The sequence below is a fragment of the Meleagris gallopavo genome, chromosome 26 (genome assembly GCF_000146605.3).
Source record: "Meleagris gallopavo isolate NT-WF06-2002-E0010 breed Aviagen turkey brand Nicholas breeding stock chromosome 26, Turkey_5.1, whole genome shotgun sequence".
Taxonomy (NCBI): Eukaryota; Metazoa; Chordata; class Aves; order Galliformes; family Phasianidae; genus Meleagris; species Meleagris gallopavo.
The window spans coordinates 284,121-294,117 of NC_015036.2; the positions used below are offsets into that span (position 1 = coordinate 284,121).

The following is a 9,997-nucleotide window of genomic DNA, read 5'->3' on the forward strand; positions in this document are numbered from 1 at the left end:
CGGGCTCTGGCAGCAGCTCCTTGGCTTCCCCAGACTCTTTTCTTGCTCGCTCTTCACCTTCCCCTCGCAGCCCTTTGGTCGCCCCTGTTATCTCCTGTTACCCCCATCCCGCTGCAGCTCACCCCAAAGTATCACTAATTCCCTAAATCCCCTCCCAAAAACTGATTCTGGGGACTTGGCACCCCCTGAGGTACTAGCCCCCACCCTGGGCCTGGTGCAGGAAGGCAGCTGCTGTTTTGCACCATTTCTCTGAAATTTGGACCCATAAGTAGCACAGAAGATGTCAGACTGAGGATACAAAGTGCATTGGTTTTGAACTCCAAAAATTTATTACATGGAGTGGAGGGGGAGGGTTGAAGAAATCATTGACCTTTTGGGGAAGCATTAGAGTTCTGGAGAGGTTTGTGTGATGCTCTCTAAATCCCTCCTGTTATCCCCCCAAAAGCCTGAAAAAACAAACAAATGGGATTAAAACAGGCACCCGGCTGTGTTCGGGGGATGGGGCAGGGGTTGCATCCTGGACCCGCAGCCAGATTTTCCCCCAAAATTTCACCCCACAGTGCCTTTTCAAGGCTGAGCTTCATGGCTGTTGGGGAGGGCGGATGGACGGATGCTGCATACCAATAGGTCCCGTGACTTTCGAGCTTGTTTAAACCCTTTCTTGCTCTGCTCGCCTCCCTCCTCGCCTTCCCCAGCTGATTTCCCCTGTTCAGTCTGGTATTTGTTCACCTCTGAGTGATGCCATCAGAGACTCATGAAGTCCCCAAATTGGTGGAGATAGGAGTTTTGGGGAGTAAACCCATTATTTATTTATGTATTTATTTGTTTTTCTCTGAAGAACAGTTTTGTAAGTTGTTTGTTGTTTGCTTTGAGCTCAGCTAGTTTACATTTTCCCGTGGGGTGATGGGGACTGGTGGGTACCCTTGAAACCGGGACATGGGGACTCAGTCCCCTTCACTGTGGCTGTGCACAGAGGGAGGAGTGTTGGCTGGACAAGAGCATCCTCTACAGCTGGGGGTGTGACGCAAAAATTTCATCCCTGTGCATGCATCTTTGCCACGAGTTGCATCAGACCTGCAGTGCACTTTGCAAGGGCTGCATCAACTCCACTGTGCGTTTGGAAAGAGTTTCATCAACCCTAAAGCAACCAATGCATCAACTCCTTCCAATGCATTTTGCAGAGAGCTGCTTCAACCCTTGCAATGCACTTTTTTGAGGCAATGCATGCTTTTTTAAAAAACTCCATGCAAACATTGGGGGTGCTGCAGTGGAGGGCTTCTTGGGATGCTTGCCGCAGCTCCGGGAGGGGATTTCCCCTTCTTCGGAGAGCCGGGACGCGGCGCCCGCTGTCTCCCCACATCCCCAGGTCTGCTGGCGGGGGTGAACATCACCAGCCCGTCGGCACTGGTGCGCGGCACGGCAGGCAAAGCGGCGCTGCTGTCAGTGCGCTACGCCAGCGCCAGCCCCGACAAACCGGTGGTGAAGTGGCAGCTGAAGCGGGACAAACCCGTCACCGTCGTCCAGTCCATCGGCACCGAGATCATCGGCAACCTGCGGCCCGACTACCGAGACCGCATCCGTGTGCTGGAGAACGGCTCGCTGCTCATCAGCCCGCTGCAGCTGGCCGACGAGGGCAGCTATGAGGTGGAGGTTTCCATCACCGATGACACCTTCACTGGCGAGAAGACCATCAACCTCACTGTGGACAGTAAGGACGAGGAGGGCGCCCAGACGTGTTTGGGTTTTCCCAACAGGACAGCTTTGTTCTGGGAGGGATTTGGGCAGCAGAGAGTTATGTGGGGAGTTTGGCCACATGAAGAGATGGTTCTGGCTTGCTTGCAGCCAAATCATCTCCCCAGTGGGGTTTTGAGGTCCTTTCCCCATCCCCTGGGTCCATCCATGTCCTGCAAGGCATTGGTGTCACCCAGGCTCCCATCATCCACAGTCCCCATCTCAAAGCCACAAGTGTTGGTGGCCTCCTCAACAGTGCTAGAGCTCAGCGAGTTCTTCACCCTCAACTGCTCACACGAGAACGGCACCAAGCCCACCTACACCTGGCTGAAGGATGGGCGGCCGCTGAACAACGACTCCCGCCTCCTCCTCTCCCCTGACCAGAAGATCCTCACCATCACCCGTGTCCTCATGGCAGATGATGATGTCTACAGCTGCCTGGTGGAGAACCCCATCAGCCAGGGCCGCAGTGTCCCTGTGAAGCTCACTGTCTACCGTAAGATGTGTCCCCACAGCTGGCCATTGCTGGAAGATGCTGCTGGTTAAGCTTTTGGGGGTATTTCCTCCTCACTGCTCTCTCCTAGGCCGGAGTTCCCTTTACATCATCCTCTCTACGGGTGGCATCTTCCTGCTCGTAACTCTGGTGACTGTTTGTGCCTGCTGGAAACCTTCCAAGAAGTATGGCTTGGGGGAATAGAGGAGACAAAGGGGATCCTTCTCCTAACCCATCCCATCCCATCCTATCTTCCCTGATTCTATCCCATCCTAGCCTTCCCTTTTCCATCCCATCCTGTCTTGTCGTGTCTCATCCCATTTGCTCCCCTCCCATGTCCTCCATTCTGTCTCATTTCATCCTATTTAATTCCATCTCATCCCATCCCAAATTGCACTGTTCTGTCCTTTCTCACCTCGTCCCATTCCATCCCACATCACCCAGTTCTGTCCCATCCTGTCCTATCCCATCTCACCCCATTCCACTCTCACTATAGCACCATGGTCACCTGCGGCTGTGTTTGGGGCCATTCTCTCATTAGCACCATTACTGTCACCACCATGGCAATGACCATGACCATCAGCATCAACACCAACATGACCGTGACCATGACCACCACCATGACTGTCACGGTTACTGTAATTTTGACCCATGACCACCATCATCACAGCCTCTGTTCACTCTCCAGACCGAAGCAGCAAGCAGAGCCACCTCCCCCTGACTACACAGAACAGGACGAGGAGCACCCCAAGCATGAGGGTGAGTGCTGTGCTGGCAGCATGGGCAGCACTGCACCGTGGGCACCCACCTACTCCCCTTCCCGCAGCTGACACCATCCCGCGTGGTGCCGACCATGATCGCAAGACCCCCCTGGCCCTCTACATCCTCAAGGAGCAGGTGAGTGGGTGGCCGGGATGCACCGCAGGGCAGTGCGGAACATCGCGCTCTCCTCAATGCCCACGCTGTCCCTGCAGGACACTGCAGCACCTCAGGAGGATTCATCACCACCCGCTGGCCGCTCACCAGGACGCGGGGCTCGCCGCTACCATCGCTCACCTGCTCCAGCCCGGCCACCCCGCTCACCCCCCGGCTCCCCGGCGCGATCCCGCTCTGCTGCGCGCCTGCTGCGGGCCACCGGGGTCCCTGCCATCCGTGAACAGGAGGAAGGCAGCGCCCTGGAGATCAGTGCCTGAGCTAGCGGTGGTGCTGGGGAACACGTGCATGGCTCGGCCTGGCCCAGGCGTGGAGGGGTGACACAGGGCACGGTGGAAAGTCACTAATTTGGTATTGAACTTCGCCGGAGCTGCACCCTTCCACCCTGCTGGGGTGCTGGGGTGTTGCTGTAGTGGCCATGGGGCCGGGTGTGGTGCGCATGGGGAGCACACACACACATGCATGGGACGTACATGGAGCATGCACAGAGAGCCCACACCGTCTGCAGAGAAAGTGAGCATGTGGAGTGAGTGTGCACAGAGCATGCACAAACATGCAGTGTGCAAAGAGAGCATGCAGGAGTGTATGCAGGAGAATGCTGAGAGATGGTGCATGAAATATATGGAGAGAGCATGCAGATAGTGTGCACAGAGCCTGCAAGAGAACGTGCATGGACTGTGTGGAGAGAGCAGCCTGGAGTATGGAGAGAGGGCATGTACAGAAGATGCAAGAGAGCATGCACAAAAGCGTATAGACAGAGCATGCACACAGCGTGCAAAGGTAGCATGCAAGAGCGCATAAATAAAACATGTCAAAAGCATGTCAAGAGAGAGTGCACCAAGCATGCAGCTGAGACCAAACAGACTGCACAGCAGAAGTACTTATGTGGAATGTGTGCATGGCATGTGCATGGACCATGCAGGTAAGTGTGCAATTTGCAGAGAGCGTGCCAGCATACTCCAAATGTGCATGGAGCGTGTAGAGAGCATGAGTGTTCAGAGAGCATGCATGGGGCATGTGGAAGGAGCGTGCATGGAGTGTGGGAGAAGAACGTGCACAGAGCATGCACATGTTACGCACGTGCAAGAGCACTGTGCACGTGACCACAACCCCATGCATGCAGTTGGTGTGCAGGCTCCCATGCGCACGCACACCCACACACACCGGTGGAAAGGCCCCCCAGCCCTCTGGCTGCACTGTACCCAAACACCCAGCAGTGAGCAGTGCCCTTGCAGCCACCAGCCACCCTCTGCTGCCTCTGGATTTTCTGTGAAAATCAGCTGTTTTTCAGCGCACCCACATGCATTGCTGCAGGATTCCCCAGGAGTAGGTTTAGGACAGAGCCGAAGGGCCGGGGCGCCAGAGCAGGTGCTGGGGCAGCCCGCGGTGCTCAGCGTGAGCAAGCACTCGTGGACGCTACTAACCAATAAACTCCATGTGTTACCCAGCTCCAAGGTGCTTGGTGTGTTGGGTTGGTGTGCTGGGAGGGGGGACAATGCGAGGAAGATGGGTGGCAGCTGGGAAGAACCGACTCAGTGCACCCATTCAGGCAGCAAGAATGAGGTCGGCAAGACAGCTGGTGGGGAAATCCCAAGTTGGAGGGAAGTAGCACCCAAAGACATTTTGGGAAATGCTGAAATTTCCCCCAGATTTCAGTTTGCAGTGCTCCTTTGAGACTGTTCACTTCAGTCCCTACTAATGGCGTTGTGCCCTGCAGCCCTCCCGCCCACGCTGATCTCACTTCTCCTTAACCCACCCTTCCCTTCCGTGCAGCCCACTGGCTGCTCCCCCAGCCAGGCTAATTGCATCCCCCAGTGCTTCCCGTCCCTCACATCCGGCCATTGTACCCTACCGGGAAGGACTGCATCCAGGGACGAAGAAGGAGGCCATGGAGGGCGGCTGGGCCATGGCACTGGGGCTCTGGGCTACCGCACTGTGCCTGGGGGGCTGCCACCCCCCCGGAGGGGACATGGAGTCGCACAGCACCCAGCGCCCAGCTGGTAAGGGCATCGTGGGGATGGTGATGGGTAGGTGGGGGATATCCTAAAAGGTGTCTCCACCAAGGGACGTGTGCCCTCTCCCACAGAGCTGCGGGACAATTTCCGCCTGCAGCCCGGGGACCTGGTGGTCGTGGCAGGGCAGGCGCTGGAGCTGGACTGCGTGCCCCCCGCCGGGCAGCCCGAGCCCCGCGTCACCTGGAGGAAGGACGGCGTCACCCTGCGCCTGGCTGGGGGCCGTCACCAGCTCACCCGGGGGAAGCTGCGGGTGGCCTCGGCACGCAGGAGCGACGCGGGGGTCTATGTGTGTGTGGCAGCCAACGCAGCAGGCGAGCGGCACAGCCGGGGTGCTCAAGTCACCATCCTGGGTAAGCTGCAGTGGGTGGGGGTCCTGGGGCACAAAGGCGCACCGTGTCACCTCCCCGACGTCTCCTCCCTGCAGAGAAGCCAGTCATCGTGCGGCGGCCAAGTGATGTCACAGCAGTGGCCGGCAGCACGGTGGAGCTGAGCTGTGGTGCGCAGGGCGACCCGGCACCGCGGGTTCAGTGGCACAAGGAGAGCGGGGATCTGCCCTGGGGGAGGTAGGAGGCGGTGAGGTGGCGAGGTCACCTCTCCAGTGTGGGTGACGCAGGGTGATGGGATGTCGGTGTCCACAGGCACGAGGTGGATCAGGAGCACACGCTGCGACTCCACGCGGTGACGGCAGCCGATGGTGGTGCCTACGTCTGCACAGCCCAGAGCCAGCTGGGCAGCGCTGCTGCCACCGCCCGCCTCCGTGTGGAGGGTCAGTGGGGACCACCAGAGACACCACGTGGGGGCATCTGAGGGTGCAGCTGACGGGGGTCATCTAATGGAACTCAGTTTCATTGCGTTTGCTTTAAAGAGGTTCATCCAAAGGGCTCATCCAAGGGGAGTCCATCAACAAAGGGCCTGTCTAACTGAGTCATCTCGGGGGATACATTCAAGAAGAAGGCAGCCAAGGGGGTGGGAATCCTTCCAAAAGGGGGTTCTGTGTGAGTAGGTCCATCTAAAGGATTCCATATAACAGGATCTATCCAAAAGGTTCCATTCAGACAAGGTCCATTCAAGGGGAATCATTTGAGTAGAGGCCAGTTTAAGGAGAATCCACACAAGAGGATCAAAGGGGAACCTCTTGGAACCATCCAGGAGGACAAATGGGATTCAACTAAGCTGCTTCCTCCAAGGGGATCCATCTAGGGAGTTCTGTCAGGGGAGATTCATTACAGTGTGATTCAGCCAAGAGATATCCATCCAAGGGTTCCAAGGGATCTAAGAAGAATCCACCATGGGGTCCATCCAAGGAGGTGTTCAAGAGCTCTTCATCCAAAGAGTCCATTTAAGTGTAACCATGCGAGGAGACATCTTGGTCTCCAGGCATGTCTTTGCAGGTGCCACCATTATCCTTGCTCTTTCCTGCAGGGCAGCTGCCGGCAGGCCGGTGGGAGACCACACGGCAGAACCTGCTGGCTGTGCAGCTGCAGCTGGACAATGGCACTGCACTGCCCACCAACGCCACTGTCTGGCTCCGCTGGAGGGTAGGTGTGCCTCAACCGACTGGTGGAATAAGATCCTCTCCTTACGTCCCCATAACCCTTCTTGTCCCATCCAGATGGTGACACCAGGGCCAGCTCCAGAGGGCTTTGTGGTGCTGTATCGCTGCCTGCTCCCTGCCAGCACTGCCTGGTCCCAGCAGGACGTGGGCAGGGAGCTCAGCGCCGTCATCCCTGCACTCCAGCGGGGCTACCAGTATGAGTTCAAGGTCCGACCCTACGCTGGTGGGACCCAGGGCTTGGACAGCAACAGCTGGCACCTCTGGATCCCTGAGGAAGGTAGGTTGGGTTGGTGGGAGGGGAGATGTGGGGAGCTATGTGGAGGTCTTAGAGGCTCAGTGTTGCTGTCCCAGCAGTGCCAAGCGCAGCACCCCAGCGTGTCACCGTGGGCCAGGCTGCACCAGGGAATGGTACCGTTATCGTGAGCTGGGAGCCACCTCCTCCTGATGCCCACAATGGCATCATTCGGGGCTACCAGGTTTGAGGGGACAAGGGTGTCCATCTAAGGGAGTTCCATCTAAGGGAGCTTCATCCAAGGAAGAATGGTGGGGTTCCATCCAAGAGGGATCCATCCAAGGTGGGAGAACTATTCAAAGAGGTCAAACCAATGGGACCATCAAAGAGGGGCCCATCCAAGAAAATCCATCCAAGGGGTTTTCTAAGGGTAGTCATCCAAGAGAATCTATCCCAAGGGGATTCCTCAAGGGAATTTCACCTATCGGCACCCATTAGGTCTGGTCCCTGGGCGAGGGCTGGCTACAACCCACCAACCGCACTGTGGACGGAGGAACACGTCGCTTGGAGACCCTCCTGCACGGCCCTGGGGCCAGATACTGCATCCAAGTAGCCGCGTTCAATGGTGCAGGGCTGGGGATCCCCAGCAATGTCACCTGTGGCGTCCTGGGTAGGAAAAGGGGTCTGCTGTGGGATGCAGCAGGGAATAGAGCAGTGGCATAGGGGTGACATCAACTATGCCCTTGCAGAGATGATGGCAGGGAGCACCGGAGTGGTGCGGGTGCTGCAGCAGCCTGCGGTCATCGCAGCCACTGGCTCACTGCTGTGGCTGGCCCTGCTTGCCCTCCTCCTCCTCATCTGCCAGCGTCGCGCCAGCCAGGGCTCCATGGCACAACATGGGTGAGTGACTGTGGGGGGGATCTGTGGGGCTCTCTGGCACAGGAGGGGTGGGATCCTGATGGCAACCCTTGCCCTGCAGGCAGGAGGACACTGATGTGCCATGGCTCAGCAGCCCCTGGAAACCTGTCTGTGTTCCTCAGAACCTCAGTGGCAGCAGCAGCCTCAGCAGTCGGCTCCTGGGAAGCGACAGCAGGGACCCCCAGCCCTCTCGTGAGCCCTGTGTCGGGACCCCCATCGAGGGCTATGGGACCCCCCCATTCTTTAGAACCTCCACTCAGTGCCTGGAGCCCTTCACCCGGTGCTATGGAAATACCACAGGGTGCTATGGGACTCCCACCCAATGCTTGGAATGCCCCCAGAGGGCTATGGGATCCCCAGTGGGACTTGGGACCCCCATAGGGTTCTGTGGGATGCTCACAGAGTATCTTGGACTCCTCATCCAGTGCCAATGGATGTCCGTGTACTGCCCTGGGAAGCCCACCCAAGTGCCTGAGACTCTCTTTCAAGGTTCTATGGCCACCCCATCCACTACCTCCAACCTCCCCATCCCCATGATGCTGTGGGACTCTTACCAAATCTAGCGAGACTCTCAGGTGATGCTGTGGGATCCCCACTCGATGCCTCTTACAGAGTGCCTGGGACACACACAGGGGGTACAGGGCCCCCATTTGGGACAGATAGTGCCTGGGATGGAGGGACTCAGGGGTTCAGCACCGAAGGGTGCTCAAGCCTGACAGCTCTCCCCCTCCAGCCCTGACCTCGGAGCTGCCGAGCCTCAGCCCTGCGACGACCCCCAGCTGCAGCCACCTCTGCAGAGAACACCCCAAAACTAGCACGTCCAGCCTGGCACTGTGGGAGCACATCCGCAAGCGAGGTGGGAACAGGACAGGGAGATGGGGTGGCACGCTGGGGACAGCAGGATGGTGGCTGATGACTGTGTCCCCATGCAGAGCTGGACCGTACGCACAGCTCCCCAGTGCCAGTGGCTGGGCTCAGGGCCATTCCCGTGCCCTTGTGTGCCGGGGAGTGGGGGACACATTTTGACTCAGTGGACAGATGGCCTCAGCAGAAAGGACAGGATGGTGACACGGCACTAGCAGGAGAGGACCCATGGTGGCTGCCCACCATCAGCTCCCCGAAACCACGGCGCAGTTCGGTGGCATCAATTGGTGCTGGGATGCTGGTGGCACCTGCAGGACATCCGCACGTCTGGCACCCCATGGGGACCCGGTGAGTCTGTGTGTCTCTAGGGGATGCCCCTGGTGCTATAGGCTGCCCCCTTCCCTGCCCCAGTCAGGTGCTGCGGTGGCAAAAGCCAACGTGTCCTATGTGCCTGCAGGTTCCCAGCCATGGGGTGCTCAAGGGACACATCTCCAGTCACTGGGAACCCCAAAGACACGTCCACGGTTACTGGGAACCCTGGGGACATGTCCCCAGTCACCAGGAGCCCCAAGAATGTGTCCCCAGTCACTCGGAACAGCAAGAATACCAGGAAGCACAGGGACATGTCCTCTGTCACCAGGAGCCCCGTAGATATGTCCCCTGCCACTGTGAGCCGCAAGGAAATGTTACTGGCCACAAGACCCAGCAGAGATGTGTCCCCGGTCACCGAGTGCCCCAGGGTCAGATCCCCAGTCATTGGGCACTCCAAGGAGAAGTCCCCGGCCACCAGGAGTCCCAGGGATTTGTCCTCAGCCTCCAGTCACTCCCTGGCCACCACAGTCCAGGAGGACATGTCCCCATTCACTCAGCACCCCAGGGACATGTTCTCAGCCACCAGGTGTCCCAGAGATACGTTCCCAGCAGCCAGGCACCCTGACGACATGCCCATGATCCCCCAGAACCCCAGGGACACATCTGTGTTCACCAGAGGGCCCAGGGACACGCTGGTGGCCACCAAAGACGTGTCCCCGGAGCCCGGCCGCCTCTCACCAGCACTCAGTGATGGGGTCCTCACCCCGCAGCGGGTTGCCGAGGACCTGGAGAGGGTGCAGGAAGCCCACCGCCCCACGAACATCCCCAGGCCAGAGGTGTCCCCAGCACATCCCCAGCGCGTCCCTGTGCCCCGCCCCCTGTCCCCTCCCCACACCTATGGGTACATCTGTGGGCCTCCCCCCTCTGCTATGGGCGATGGCGAG

General features: G+C 58.5%; 2 protein-coding genes across 2 annotated transcripts in view; both read left to right on the forward strand.

The window, feature by feature from the left end:
* The first annotated feature begins 6 nt into the window (after positions 1 to 6).
* Positions 7 to 4,626, forward strand: HEPACAM (hepatic and glial cell adhesion molecule). The gene is made up of 6 exons (XM_010723555.2): positions 7 to 1,708; positions 1,946 to 2,227; positions 2,316 to 2,409; positions 2,913 to 2,983; positions 3,051 to 3,121; positions 3,199 to 4,626. Exons 1-6 carry the CDS (start codon positions 1,285 to 1,287, stop codon positions 3,415 to 3,417), a joined length of 1,161 nt encoding a protein of 386 aa, XP_010721857.1. The 5' UTR covers positions 7 to 1,284; the 3' UTR covers positions 3,418 to 4,626.
* A 252-nt stretch (positions 4,627 to 4,878) lies between these two features.
* The window catches only part of ROBO4 (roundabout guidance receptor 4), a 10,018-nt gene continuing 4,899 nt past the window's right edge, over positions 4,879 to 9,997 (forward strand). Inside the window, exons 1-13 of the mRNA XM_019622923.2 lie at positions 4,879 to 5,157; positions 5,244 to 5,522; positions 5,597 to 5,735; positions 5,811 to 5,938; positions 6,595 to 6,710; positions 6,785 to 7,004; positions 7,079 to 7,203; positions 7,458 to 7,629; positions 7,709 to 7,859; positions 7,939 to 8,069; positions 8,611 to 8,733; positions 8,810 to 9,089; positions 9,199 to 9,997. Of these exons, the coding sequence (XP_019478468.1) occupies positions 5,046 to 5,157; positions 5,244 to 5,522; positions 5,597 to 5,735; positions 5,811 to 5,938; positions 6,595 to 6,710; positions 6,785 to 7,004; positions 7,079 to 7,203; positions 7,458 to 7,629; positions 7,709 to 7,859; positions 7,939 to 8,069; positions 8,611 to 8,733; positions 8,810 to 9,089; positions 9,199 to 9,997 (2,775 nt within the window). The 5' untranslated portion in view covers positions 4,879 to 5,045. The remainder of the gene's footprint in view (positions 5,158 to 5,243; positions 5,523 to 5,596; positions 5,736 to 5,810; positions 5,939 to 6,594; positions 6,711 to 6,784; positions 7,005 to 7,078; positions 7,204 to 7,457; positions 7,630 to 7,708; positions 7,860 to 7,938; positions 8,070 to 8,610; positions 8,734 to 8,809; positions 9,090 to 9,198) is intronic.